The 14,976-nt window shown below is 46.3% G+C and overlaps 1 protein-coding gene across 5 annotated transcripts in view; it reads left to right on the forward strand.

Moving 5' to 3' along the window:
- LOC121280908 (retinoic acid receptor RXR-alpha-A) overlaps nucleotides 1-14,976 on the forward strand; it is a 109,847-nt gene that overhangs the window by 55,466 nt on the left and 39,405 nt on the right. For 4 of the 5 annotated variants that reach the window (XM_041193305.1, XM_041193301.1, XM_041193303.1 and 1 more), the window contains 2 exons: nucleotides 8,405-8,555; nucleotides 8,958-9,158. In XM_041193305.1, the coding sequence (XP_041049239.1) occupies nucleotides 8,405-8,555; nucleotides 8,958-9,158 (352 nt within the window). The remainder of the gene's footprint in view (nucleotides 1-8,404; nucleotides 8,556-8,957; nucleotides 9,159-14,976) is intronic. The other variant, XM_041193304.1, reaches the window with a different exon arrangement.

A 14,976-nucleotide genomic window follows, 5' to 3' on the forward strand; every position in this document is an offset into this window, starting at 1 on the left:
GTGCTGCACACAGGAATAGAAGGTAGGAAATATCTATGCTTCAGCAATGATGGAGAAATACCAATGGGTGAAGTCGGGAAGAGTTGCAGGGGTGTCAGCAGCAGGATTACCTGATCACCAGCTGACTGTCACCGCAGAGATTTGGGGGACTGCAGCAACACCTTCTCACTTACGGTGCAATGTGCAGGGCTCAGGGACTGCATAGAAAAATCAAAGAAACTTAAAGCACAGAAGAGGCCATTCAGCCCCTCATGACTGTGCTGCCTCTTTGAAAAAGCATTCGTGCTTAGTCCCACACACCCTGCAGATCCCTCATCCTTCAGTAACCACCTGACTCACTTTCAAAATTATTTATGGAATCAGCTGTCACCACCCTTCCAGATCCTGTCAACCCTGAGTGAAAAAAAATCTCATGTCCCCTCTAGATCTTTTGTTAATGATTTTAAATCTCCGACGTCAGGGCATTGACCCACTCGCCAGAGGGAACAAATTTTCTCTCTGTCTCCTCTATCAAAACCTCTCATCATCTTGTAAACCTCTATTAGCTCAACCATCAGCCTTCTGTGTTCCAAGGAGGACAGTCGTAACCTTTTCAACCTCTCCTCATAGCTAAAGTCCCTCATCCCCACCAAAATCCTCGTAAAATCTCCTCTGCACCCTCTCCAAGGCCTTGACATCTTTCCTGAAGTATGATGCCCACAATTGTCCGCAATTCTCCATCTGAGACCTAAATTGCGATTTATAAAGTTCCAGCATCATTTCTTTGCTTTTATATTCTACTCCTCTATTTATAAACCCAAATAACCCATATACTTTTTTAACCACCTTATCAATTTGCCTTGGCCCCTTTAATGATATGTATTTGGCATCAAGAGCTCATTGGCCAACTACACTTTTAAAAAAAGTGGAATTTATAGTGCAGTGAAAATATAGAAGAATCCCAGAAACCGAAACAGTGACACTCTGGTAACTTGGTTCTATGCCCAGAAATAGAAAGACTGACAATCCAAGCCAAAAAGATCGAGTTCCCAACTGGGTGTGACACTTAATGGCTCAGAATTGAGAAGCTGACAATGTCCAAATTGCAGCAATTGCAGCCAATTCTACAAAGTGTTACAGTGATTCAAAATAAGAGAAATCAGTTGCAGACAACAATCTATTCGCAATGTTAACTGGAGAAGTGGTGTCACAAAGCACAAACCACATTCTACAATGTAACTCTAAACAAACCAAACTGCTTCCTATTTCAGCACTGAATAAAACCCAAAACTGCCCTCCGTTGACATCTACAAGTCAGAGACAGGGTTCAAGAGTGCCAGGTAACAACTAGCTCTGACAAATGGAAGCCCAGTCATCTGCCCTTAACTTTCAACCATCGTTAGGTTCATGCCTAAATTTTCTGTAAGCATATAAATAGTAAAAGGGTGGTAAAAGAAGGAGTAGGGTTGATGAAGGACCAGAAAGGGGATTTACACATGAAGGCAGAGGGCATGGGTAAGATATTAAATGAATACTTTGCATCTGTCTTTGCCAAAGAAGAAGATGCTACCCAGGCATGGTGAAAGAGGAAGTAATTCAGCTATTGAAAGGGTTTAAAATTAATAAGGAGGAGGTATTGGATAGACCATCTATGCTGAAAGGATGTATCCTCTTGTGAGAGAGTCCAGAACTAGAGGACGCAGTTTAAAAATAAGGGGCCTTCCATTAAAGATGGGGATGAGGAGAAATTTTTTCTGAGGGTTGCTGGTCTTTGGAACTCTCTTCCCCAGAGAGCGGTGGAGGCAGAGTAATTAAATATTTTGAAGGCAAAGATAGATTCTTGACTAACAAAGGAGTTAAGGGATATCAGCAGTAGGCAGAAATGTGGAGTTGAGGCCACAATCAGATCAGCCATTATCCTATTGAATGGTGGAGCAGGCTTGAGGGGCCAAATAGCCTACTCCTGCTCCTAATTCGTATTTTTGTATGTAAATTTGATAAGGCACCAGGGCCGGATGAGTGTATCCAAAGATACTGAGGGTAGGAAGAGTGGAAATTGAGGAGGCCCTGGCCATAATTTTTCCTTAGGCTCGAAGGTGGTGCCAGAGGACTGGAGAATTGCTGATGTTACATCCTTGTTCAGAAAAGAGTCTAAAGCTAAACCCAGCCAGTCAATTTAATTTTGATTGTGGGGAAACTTCTGGAAACAATAATTCGGGACAAAATTAATAGTCGCATGGACAAATGTGGGTTGATTAAGGAAAGCCAGCATGAATTCCTTAAGGGAAAATCATGTTTAACTAATTTGCTGCAGTTTTTGAAGAGGTAACAGAGTATTAATAAGGGCAATGCTGTTGATGTGGTGTACATGGACTTCCAAATGGTGTTTGATAAAGTGCCTCGCAACAGACTTGTGAGTAAAGTTATAGCTCATGGAATAAAAGGGACAGTAGCAACATGAATGTGAAATTGGCTGAATGATAGGAAACAGAGTAGTGATTAGTGGACATTTGTCAGGCTGGATGAAAGTTTATGGTGGAGTTCCCCAGGGGTCAGTGTTGGGACCCTTGCTTTTCCAGATATATATTAATGACCTGGATCTTGGTGTGCAGGGGACAATTTCAAAGTTTGCAGATGATACTAAACTTGGAAGCATTATGAACTGTGAGGAAGATAGTGTAGAACTTCAAAATGATATAGACAAGTTGGTGGAATGGGCAGATAAGTGGCAATGAAGTTCAATGTGGAGAAATATGGAGTGATTCATTTTGGTAAGAAGAGCACAGAGACACAATATAAAATAAAGAGTACAACTCTAAAGGGGTGCAGAAGCAGAGGGACCTGGGTGCATTTGCACATAAGCTATTGAAGGTGGCAGGACAGTTTGAGAACACGGTTAATAAAACAGTTTCCTAGGCTTTATTGATAGGGCATAGAGTACAAGAACAAGAAGGTTATGTTTAACTTGTATAAGACATTAGTTTGGCCTCAGCTGGAGTATTACATCCAGTCCTGGGCACTGCACTTAAAGAGGTATGTGAAGGCATTAGAAAGAGTGCAGAAAAGATTCATGAGAATGGTTCCAGGGATGAGGAATGTCAGTTATGAAGATAGATCAGAGAAGTTAAGACTGTTTTCCTTAGAGAAAAGAAGGTTGAGAGATTTGATAGAGGCATTCAAAATCATGATGGGTCTGGACAGAGTAGATGGGGAGAAACTATTCCCATTGGTCTTAGTGTCGAGAACAAGAGGACAGAGGTTTAAAGTAAGCAGTTAAAAAAAAAAGCAAAAGCGAAATGAGGAAAAACTTTTTCACACAGCAAGTGGGTAAGGATATGGAATGCTCAGCCTGAGAGTGTGATGGAGGCAGGTTCATTCAAAAGGGAATTAGACTGAAAAGGAAGAATGTGCAGGGTGTCACAAAACTGTCATATTTTTCACAATATGATTGTGGGATATTGTAAAGTTGGCTTAAGTGTGTGTGTGTGGTTCTGTATGTGGCTGATTTAATTAAATTAGAGATGGGTAGATGGCAAGGTTTAAATTATCAAAAGAGCTAGGTATAAAAAGGCATTTGAAATGCTAATGGATGAACTAAGGAAAGAAGTATTTACATTTTTTAGGTAAGGGGAAAAGTGGTTGGATTTTCAAGACACACGATGAGGTTTTTACAACTGGCAAGATAAATAGGGCAAGGTTATTATGTTGATTTTTCCCAAAAGTGCTGACCAGAATGACAACAAAAAAGATTTATTATTATGAGAAAAGTAAATTCCAAAGACATGGGGGAGCAATGGGATTTACAAATCAAAGAAGGAGAAATATGTTTAGAGAACGATGGAAGGCTGTATGGGGTGCATTTGTGTGAGATTTGAAAGGTACACTGTGAAACAGATTTGGCGGAAAAGCCTCAAGCCACTTTGCGGAAGTCCTCTGTTCCAGTAACCAAAGTTGTGTTAAAAGCCTCTGGAATTCCACTGTCAAGTGGGTGCTTGTGGTAACCTTGCTGGATTGTCTCTATAAATTTAAAATATATTTTGGAATGTTGCCTTAAAGTGGGTGTATAGTTGGGAATCTGGCTAATTAAGAAATTCTGAGAATAGTTATAAAGTAACTGTGTAACAGTAATCTTTTGTATGTGTTTTATTCTTTTCTTTTGTAAATAAATGTTTTATTTTAATTTTTAAAATCTCTAAATATGTTAGTGGACTCATTACTTCTGAATTCAGTGCCCAAACCTTCTCATAATAAATACAAATTGCAAAACCATTGTGGTAGCATGGCCAAGTTTCCATTGTGGAGTTGGTCAGCCTGGCAAATATCACCTGCCACATCATAACTAAAGTTATGGGGAGAAGGCGGGGCAATGGCACTCGGTGAGTCACTCATTCGGAGAGGCGGTGCAGACATGATGGGTCACATGGTCTCCTTCTGCACTGTAACAATTCTGTGATTCTGTGACGTTCACCTTCATGAACATTCAGAGTTGGAGAAGAGACGTAGAGGTCACCAATGCAAGCAGCTGAATAGGACCACCAGATCAGGACAGAGTCTGGACCCTCTGTGACACTGCTCAACTCCTGATTTTTGAAACAGGTGCACTGTGGCTATAGAATGTACTTCAGAGTCAGGGTTCCTTCATCAAAATCTTCCTTGAAATCTCTGCCACTGAGAAACACTCAGGACAACTGTGAACAATTCTGGTCTTTTTATAAAAAGGCACTGGAGAAGGTGCAGGACAGACTTACTGGAATGATGCAGAACTGTGAGGATATACCCTTCAGAAAAGATTGAACAGGATGGGGCTCCCTCTACATTGTCTGCATCAAACACTCCCAGGACAGGTACAGCACAGAGTTAGATACAGAGTAAAGCTTCCTCTGCACTGTCCCCATCAAACACTCCCAGGACAGATACAGCACAGGGTTAGATACAGAGTAAAGCTTCCTCTACACAGTGCCCATCAAACACTCCCAGGACAGGTACAGCATGGGGTTAGATACAGAGTAAAGCTCTCTCTACACTGTTCCCATCAAACGCTCCCAGGACAGGTACAGCACGGGATTAGATACTGAGTAAAGCTCCCTCTACACTGTCCCCATCAAACATTCACAGGACAGGTACAGAATGCAGGCTGCAGGTAGAGTCCATCATAAAAGATGTAATAGCTGAGCACTTGGAAAACAGTGGCAGAATCAGACAGAGTCAGCATGGATTTACGAAAGGGAAATCATGCTTGACAAATCTGGAATTTTTCGAGTATTTAACTAGTAGAGTTGGTGAGGGGGAGCCAGTGGATGTGGTTTATTTGGACTTTCAGAAGACTTTCGACAAAGTACCACATAAGAGATTAGCGTGTAAAACTAAAGCACATGGGATTAGGGGTAGTTTATTGAGATGGATAGAAAACTGGTTGGCAGACAGGAAACAAAGTGTAGGATTAAACGGGTCTTTTTCCGAATGGCAGGTGGTGACTAGTGGGGTACCGCAGGGATCGGTGCTGGGACCCCAGCTATTCACAGTATATATTAATGATTTAGATGAGGGAACTAAATGTAATATCTCCAAATTTGCAGATGACACAAAGCTGGGTGGGAGGGTGAGCTGTGAGGAGGATGCAGCGAGATGCTTCAGTGTGATTTGGACAAGCTGAGTGAGTGGGCAAATGCATGGCAGATGCAGTATAATGTGGATAAATGTGAGGTTATCAATTTTGGTAGCAAAAACAGGAAGACAGATTATGTCTGAATGGCTATAAATTGAGAGAGGAGAATGTGCAATGAGACCTGGGCATCCTAGTACACCAGTCGCTAAAGGTAAGCATGCAGGTGCAGCAGGCGGTAAAGAAGGCAAATGGTTTGTTGGCCTTCATAGCAAGAGGATTCGAGTACAGGATCAGGGATGTCTTGCTGCAATTATACAGGGCCTTGGTGAGACCACGCCTGGAATATTGTGTGCAATTTTGGTCTCCTTTTCTTGCTATAGGGGGAGTGCAGCGAAGGTTTACCAGACTGATTCCTGGGAAGGCGGGACTGACATATGAGGAGAGATTGAGTCGGTTAGGATTATATTCGCTGGAGTTGAGAAGAATGAGGGGGGATCTCATAGAAACCTATAAAATTCGAACAGGACTAGACAAGGTAGATGCAGGAAGGATGTTCCCAATGGTGAGGGAGTCCAGAACCAGGGGTCACAGTCTGAGGATACGGGCTAGATCATTTAGGACTGAGATGAGGAGAAATTTCTTCTCCCAGAGAGTGGTGAGCCTGTGGAATTCACTGAGGCCAAAACATTGTATGTTTTCAAGAAGGAGTTAGATATAACTCTTGGGGCGAAAGGGATCAAAGGATATGGGGAGAAAGCAGGAGCAGGCTATTGAGTTAGATGATCAGCCATTACCATGATGAATGGCGGAGCAGGCTCAAAGGGCTGAATGGCCTACTCCTGCTCCTGTTTTCTATGTTTCTATACTTGTTGGGGTATGATACGTTGTAAGACTCATTGCGATGCTGAGGCAGTTGATTTGTGAAGTTGTCACTCTGTAGAACTGAGATTCAGTGTACTGGTGAAGGAATCCTGTGTACGGTCTGAGGCTTTTACATGCTATATATGCTGTATAACAGCACACTCCTGAATAGCTGAATGAACTGTTAGTTCGGTCAGTGCAAATGAATTTAATAGTTTTTGATGTGTTTAATATCTACTGGGGCTTGGTATAATGACACAGTTATGTAATGGAAACCTTTGAACAGCTCACTGACACAATGGACTCAGTCTCTTGTGAAGGTACTGCTGAAAGTGAGAGCTTGTGCTTTGTAGAGGTTGTGGTTTCCATGGTTTTCCTCTAATGCTACAGCCACCAAAGTTTGAATTTGTTCTCGTTGCTGTTGGGTAAATTCCCCTTGAGTTACAGTCCCAACAGGAAGGGTCTACATTCTCTATGTTCGTTGATCTGAAATAGGATGGTGATCGGGGCACTAAATTTGTCTCTGTTCCAAAGTTAGAGACGTAGTGGGATGAGGAAAAACAGCCAGATTTCCAGCTCCTGATCTCTATCCAATAACAAACAGACTCCTGCTTGTCTGTGTCTGTGAACTAGCGTCAGGTCCGTGATGAAAAAGTCATCCAGCTCACGCAAGAGTGGCTGATGGTGTTTCCTTGAGTGCCATGCCCCAGTGACAGTCAACACCCCTGGGTGCCGTGCCCCAGTGACAGTCAGCACCCATGGGTGCCGTGCCCCAGTGACAGTCAACACCCCTGGGTGCCGTGCCCCAGTGACAGTCAGCACCCATGGGTGCCGTGCCCCAGTGACAGTCAACACCCCTGGGTGCCGTGCCCCAGTGACAGTCAACACCCCTGGGTGCCGTGCCCCAGTGACAGTCAACACCCCTGGGTGCCGTGCCCCAGTGACAGTCAACACCCCTGGGTGCTGTGCCCCAGTGACAGTCAACACCCCTGGGTGCCATGCCCCAGTGACAGTCAACACCCCTGGGTGCCGTGCCCCAGTGACAGTCAACACCCCTGGGTGCCGTGCCCCAGTGACAGTCAGCACCCATGGGTGCCGTGCCCCAGTGACAGTCAACACCCCTGGGTGCCGTGCCCCAGTGACAGTCAGCACCCCTGGGTGCCGTGCCCCAGTGACAGTCAACACCCCTGGGTGCCGTGCCCCAGTGACAGTCAACACCCCTGGGTGCCGTGCCCCAGTGACAGTCAACACCCCTGGGTGCCATGCCCCAGTGACAGTCAACACCCCTGGGTGCCATGCCCCAGTGACAGTCGACTCTCACTGGACCTACGCCTCAGTGAGAGTTTGAGCCTTTGTGCCTGTGCCCCAGTCGGAGTCTGATCTCTTGGTTGTTGTGTCCCGGTGAGAGTTGACGCCCTGGGTGTTGTGTCCCGGTGAGAGTTGACGCCCTGGGTGTTGTGTCCTGGTGAGAGTTGACGCCTTGGGTGTTGTGTCCCGGTGAGAGTTGACGCCCTGGGTGTTGTGTCCCGGTGAGAGTTGACGCCCCCCAGGGCCTGTGCCTATGCAAGTTGGCACTCTGGGAGAAAACGGGAAATGAAATTGGTGTGAAATTTCACAGCAGCACACTGAAAAGAACAGAATTTCTTTAGAGTGATTAAGAAGATGGGAGCAGTCACAGGCTATCGGTCCTCCTACCTCCCTGCACTCCCACCAACTGCGGAAAGAGTCCAGATTGCCTCTGTTAACCCTTTGCATGTTGTTGCTCATTGGCTCTTACTGCGTGGCTTCTGTGTGTGGCCTGTTTCTCTTGGACTACGGTGGCATAATACATCCAGCTTAACCGGGCTTCTACAGAGTTATGCTGGATGGCTTTTAGTGTATATAGATGGGGGAGGGTGAGGAATGGCTATCACGCAGAGCGTAATGCGTTTTCTTACCTTACTCTTCCTTGTGTTGCAGATAAACTCGTCCATGAATTCAGTCAGCAGTACAGAGGATGTGAAACCACCTTTGGGAATTAACGGTGTGCTTAAAATATCGCCTCATTCCTCAAACTGTCCACTTTCCCTCACCAAACACATCTGTGCCATTTGTGGGGACAGGTCTTCAGGTATGTGTGTGTCACTGGTTTCTGTGGTGTCCCATTGCCCTGTACCATCACCATGTCAATGCATCCATGACCAACTGACAAGTCTGTTTGGACTAATCTCAAATTGAGTAGTATCGGTGTTTCTCTGTTGTATTCTGGGGCTGTGCAGTGCCCCCACTGAGTGGAGGGAAGGGTGGTTGGGAAGTGGGGGAGAGAGACGTGTGTCCCCAGGGCAAAGTGGTGCCCCTGGTGTGGGGTTGTACCCCAGCGTAGTTCTGTAGTGAAAGGTAGTCATCTCCTTTTTCCATGCCATTCCCCCCTGTGTAGATGGGGTTAATGGTGCTGAGTTTATATTGATATTCACATTATTCAGACACCCAACTACAAGATGAACAATTTCATAATCTTTTTCCCTCCCTACAGGCAAACATTACGGCGTTTACAGCTGTGAAGGTTGTAAAGGGTTCTTCAAACGCACAGTGCGCAAAGACCTTACCTACACTTGCCGTGACAACAAGGACTGTATAATTGACAAGCGCCAACGTAACCGGTGCCAGTACTGCCGCTACCAGAAGTGTCTTGCCATGGGGATGAAGCGGGAAGGTATGGGCGCAGACTTCAGAGGTGTGTCTAGTTAGGTTAAGGGACGTGTGCAGGGCTCGCTCTGCGGAGGCTCTTGGTGACTTGCAGCTTTATTACAGGATACTTGACACTGAAATCACACACACAGCCCCAAGGTGCCACCTCTCTATTGGGTTATTTCACCTCGTTCTGCTCTGCTCTGCATCCACTGTGAGCCCCTCACTCAGGCACTGCTTCTCTCCAGGAGTAATGCATAAAATAAGACAGGCAAAGGGAGACCCAAAGGTTTCCTCATCCCATAGGTGCCAAAAAGTCACTGCTCCTTCAGTCAAGGAGGTCCACGTAGTAAAGGTGAGCAAGCTAACCATTGTACATATGGATGTTTGGCCATCAGAGCTCAGCTCAAATTGTCCTTTCCCAAAGTCCAGGAGGGGTCTCTGGATAGTGATCAGGAGCAGGAACCCGGGCTGATTGCCCCTCTCTGACAGAGGAGTTGTTGAGAGCAGCAATACCAGAGCTAACACTACCCCGAGTGAGATCAGCTAGACTTCCCAGAGACTGGGAATGGAACCTGGGACATTGCTGCTTTATGAGTGGGGCTTGGTCCTATCCCCTGGATGGGCTTCTCCTGCTCCTTGGGGTTTGGTCCCATCCCCCAGGTGGGGAATTTACCCTCTTAGTAGTTTACTTGCTTTCTTTGCTGATTTTAAAAGGAAGAATTTTCTTGGTTAATTTTCTCCTTCAGTGTTGAAAGAGGGCCTGGCCTGGCTTTATCCAAGCTGAGAGCCGGTCCTTAACCTTCAGCTAGTCCAGTGTTCACCACAGTGAAAGTTCCCAGTAACTCACAGAAACCCAGTGCGTTAATGTAGCCAATGTGCTGGTCGCTTTCCATGGGTCATTGCAGCTCTACCTGAGTTCTAAGAGATGTCCAATTGCACCTGGGACAGTGTGCCCTCCCTCAGATTGTGCACCCCCACCTCCCAGTAATAGAGAAACACTATCTGGTAATGTTCCCAAAGCTGGCCTTTATCAGTATGGAAATCACCTGGAATTCATAAAGAAAAATTCTCCAGATGCCACAAAAATGAAATATTGCTGAATGATGCAGCAAGTCAGAAGGTTAATTTGAAATCTGCTGCTGTTTGGAGTGCAGGGTGGTGGGGGCATCTAGGACTGGCACTCTCCCCTCACATCCCTTGTGCGGTTTGCTGACAGTGAACACATTCGGTAATCCAGCTGCTGTTCCCATCGCTGATGCACAGGCATGCTCCGGTACCAGTAATGGAGGTGTCACTGTTAAAGGTGAACACTGAGACTGTATGTAATCATAATCCATTCCAGATCTCTTGTAGTGGATTGAAGTTCTTCATTTTTAAAGCATGTGTCTTGATAACCTGATTCACTGATCGATTGTTAACCCTTTGATTTCTGGTAACATGCTTACAGCAAAGAAGAGAGGTGATTATGGGTTTCATTCTGGCTGAAAAGTTTTTGTACTTGCCCTTCACTGCTGAATGTAATGGCAAATGAAAGGAGCTGCTTTCAGTCTCTGATCAGCCTCATCACCCCAAAACCCTGCCAGCGGAGACTCTGTACTACTTTCTGTCAATGATAGGTAATTGGGCCCTTCAAGTGTGTGAATCCTAGAACCTTTCAGCAAAGCAGGAGGGTATTTGGCCTGTTGTGCCTGTGCTGGTTCTGTGAAAATGTCTTCCAATTTACCATCACTCCCAGCTTTTTCCCTGTTAAATTAATTCTCTTCAAGTACATGTGGAATCTGATTTCACCACTCCTTCAGATAGTGTGTTCCAGATCACAAGAAGTCTCTGTATGAAATAAATTCTCCTTATTTCTAATCTAGTTCTTTTGTCAATTATTTTAAATCTATGGCTTTGAGTTGCCAACTTGCCAGAGAAATTGAAGTCAGGAGAAACTATCAAAAGGCCTCCATCCTGAATAGCTGAATTAAATCTCTATTTAGCATTCTCTGCTGTATGAAGAACAATCCCAGATTTTTCAATTCCTCTACATAACTGAACCTCTTCATTACTAGAAGGGATCTACAGGCCAGTCAGTTTAATCTTGGTGGTGGGAAAGTTTTTAGAAACAATAATCTGGGACAAAATTAATAATCACTTGGACAAATGTGGATTAATTAAATAAAGCCAACACAGATTTGTTAATGGCAAAACCTGTTAAACAAACTTGATTTAAGTTTTTTGAATTGATAAGATGGACGGTTGATGATAGCAAAAGCTGTTAATGTGGTGTACATGGGCTACAAAAAGCATTTGGTAAAGTGCCACATAACAGACTTGTCAGCAAGGTTGAAGCCCATGGAATAAAAGGGACAGTGGCAGCATGGACGTGATGTTGGTTGAGTGACAGGGAATGGAGAGTAGCGATGAATGGCTGTTTTCGAATTGGAGGAAGGTATGCAGTGGGGCTCCCCAGGCGTCGGAACTTGGACCACTGCTCTTCTTGATAGATATCAATATCCCAGACTTGGGTGCAGAGGCACAATTCCAAAATTTGCAGATGACACAAAACTTGGAATTATCATGAACTGTGAAGAGGATAGTGATAGACTTCAAGGGGACGTAAACAGGCTGGTGGAATGGACGGACAAGTGACAGACGGTATTTAATATAGAGAAGTGCGAATTGATACATTTTAGTAGGAAGAACGAGAGATAATATAAGATAAAGGGTGCAATTCTAAAGTGGGTGCAAGAACAGAGGGACCTGGGGGTATTGAAGATGGGAGGAGAAATTGAGAAAGTTATTAGGGCATACAGGATCCTGGGCTTTGTAAATACAGGAATAGAGTACAAAAGCAAGAAAGTTATGATGAATCTTCATAAAACACTGGTTTGGCCTCAACTAAAGTATTGTGTCCAGTTGTGAGTACCACACTTTAGGAAGGGTGTGAAGGCTTTAGAGAGGGTGCAGAAAAGATTCATGAGAGTGGCTCCAGGGATGAGGGACTTCAGTTATGTGGACAGATTGGAGAAGCTGGGATTGTGGGATGGTTCTGCTTAAAGAAGAGAAGGTTGAGAGGAGATTTGATAGAGGTATTCAAAATCATGAGGGATTTAGAGCTGATAGGGAAAAACTGTTCCCATTGGCAAAGGGATTGAGAACAAGCAGACTATAAGGTGCATGGCAAAAGTACCAGCAGTGATATGAGGAAACCTTTTTCACATAGCGAGTGGTGAGGATCTGGAATGCACTGGCTGAGAGTATGGTGAAGACAGATTCAATTGTGACTTTGGAATGTGAATTGGAGAAGCACCTGAAGGGAGAGAAATTGCAGGAGTATGGAGAAAGAGCGGGGGAGTGGGACTAGCTGAGTTGCTCTTGTAGAGGGCTGGCATGGACAAAATGGGCTGAATGGCCTCCTTCTGTACTGTAAACATTCTATTATCCTGATAAATCTCCTCTGAACCCTCCCCAAAGCCTTGGCATCCTCCTGAAAACGTGGTGCCCAGAACTGACCACAATACTCCAGCTGGGGCCTGACCAGTCAATAAATGTTTAGCATGACTTCCTTGTTCGAAAAACATTATAAAATGTTTCACTCCACTTCATGTCCGTGTTGGGGAAAGTTATAAAGCGATTTCTATGATTGGGCTCTAGAATCTGCTACTGTAATGAGGATTTGGTTGATTTTCTGGGGTAAAATAACTTTTCTACATAAAAAAAGTCTCCAGAGGTCAAATTTCACTGTACTGGCTTGTGAAATGTGGCCACCAGAGTGAGATGCAAAGGTGGAGATGGTGGGGAATCGGCTGTCGAGTCTACCCCGCGGTGAGAGTCTCTGTCTGGGGGGAGACTAGGGGAAGTTATAGCTACCAGTGTTCTCGTGACTCTGTCTGGAATGGGGGTGGGGGTGGGATGGGGATGGGTGATGTAGAGACTGAAAGGCGATTGGTTACAGAGGCAGCATTGGGAGAGATGGTGGGATGCTCAAATTGGCTAAATCTAGTCAAGATTATGTAACAGGGAAAATTCCTTTGAATATTTTGATTGAGATTAATTTCCAAAATTGATTAATTAAGGAACCAAATGAAGGAAATACTGCTTTACCCTGACCCAAATGTTATATTCTTTGGGCAGTCAGTCGTGTTTCAGCAGAGAACAATTAGCAGATATTATTCATATAATAACAGTCAGGGGCAAGACACACAGAGCACGGAGGGATCAGTGCAGGAGAGGGGACAATGTTTGGGGGGGAGGGGGTTGGGCCAGAGGGGTCAGTGTGGGGGAAGAGGGTGGAGAAATGTGGGAGGAGGCTCCCATAGGGTCAGTGTTGGGGTGGTGAGCTAGAGGTGGCAGTTTGGGGGAGGCCCAGAGGGGGCAGTGTGGGGGGAGGGTGGGCTAAGAGGGGGCAGTGAGGGGGCCCCAGAGGGGGCAGTGTGGGGGGAGGGTGGGCTAAGAGGGGGCAGTGAGGGGGCCCCAGCGGGGGCAGTGTGGGGGAGGGTGGGCTAAGAGGGGACAGTGAGGGGGCCCCAGAGGGGGCAGTGTGGGGGAGGGTGGGCTCAGAGGGGGCAGTGAGGGGGCCCTAGAGGGGGCAGTGTGGGGGTGGGTGGGCTAAGAGGGGGCAGTGAGGGGGCAGTGTGGGGGAGGGTGTGCTCAGAGGGGGCAGTGAGGGGGCCCCAGAGGGGGCACTGTGGGGGAGGGTGTGCTCAGAGGGGGCAGTGAGGGGGCCCCAGAGGGGGCACTGTGGGGGAGGGTAGGCTCAGAGGGGGCAGAGAGGGGGCAGTGTGGGGGAGGGTGGGCTCAGAGGGGGCAATGAGGGGGCCCCAGAGGGGGCAGTGTGGGGGACGGTGGGCTCAGGGGGGGCAGTGAGGGGGCAGTGTGGGGGAGGGTGGGCTCGGGGGGGGCAGTGTGGGGGCTCCAGAGGGGGCAGTGAGGGAGGGTGGACCAGAGGGGGCACTATGGCGGCCCCAGAGTGGGCAGTGTGAGGGCCCCAGAGGGGACAGTGCGGGGGGCTTTGCGGTGAGTCATGCAGAGGTGTTGTTGGATGTTAGTCAGAGAGAAGCAAGCTGCAGTGGTGATGTTTTGTTTGGAGTCTGGTGAATATAGTCGACGCCTAGGCCTGAAGTGGTTTCCTGTGTCACGCTGCCTTGTGCCAACCAGCACGTACCGGCAATCAACAGAGGAAACCAGGAGACAGCCAGCAAGGAGGAGTGGAGGTTGAGGGCAGTGGGGAGAAACCTACGAAGAAACCCTGCAGAGAGGCCAATAATCCTGCTGAAAACAGAGACTTCTGGCACAAAACCATTGGATATAGACAATGATGTAAAGTGTAGTGAGTGTAGCCTGTAATGTAGGAATATGAGTGCGGTCTCTGACCATAGTCCCTGTGCAGCAAGCAGCCGAGGTTTACAATTGTCTCTTGTTGTCTCCAAATGCACACATGTAGAATTAATTATTTTGAAATACAGTGAGTGTTATGTAGGTAAAGGTAGCAGCCACCTTGTGCATAGGAAGATCCATTAGCGATTCAATCTATCTGTTCTTTATTGTGGGAGGCATATTGGCCTCCCATTTTCCCTCAATTTTCAAATTCTCATTCTTGTTTTCAAATCTCTCCATGGCCTCATCCTTCTCTACCTGTAACCTCCTTCAGCTCCTAAGACTCTCCCTATCTCTGTAACCCTCTCCAGCCCTTACAACCCTCTATCTCTGTAAGCCCCTCCAGCCCTACAACCCACCCTTTCTCTGTAACCTCCTCCAGTCCCACAACCTTCCGAGATCTCTGCACTTTGCTAATTCTGGCCTCTAGAGCATCCCTGATTTTAATCACTCCATCATTGGCAGCTGTGCCTTTAGCTGCCTGGTTCTCAAGTTCAGGA

The sequence above is a fragment of the Carcharodon carcharias genome, chromosome 8 (assembly GCF_017639515.1).
Source record: "Carcharodon carcharias isolate sCarCar2 chromosome 8, sCarCar2.pri, whole genome shotgun sequence".
In the NCBI taxonomy this organism is placed as follows: Eukaryota; Metazoa; Chordata; class Chondrichthyes; order Lamniformes; family Lamnidae; genus Carcharodon; species Carcharodon carcharias.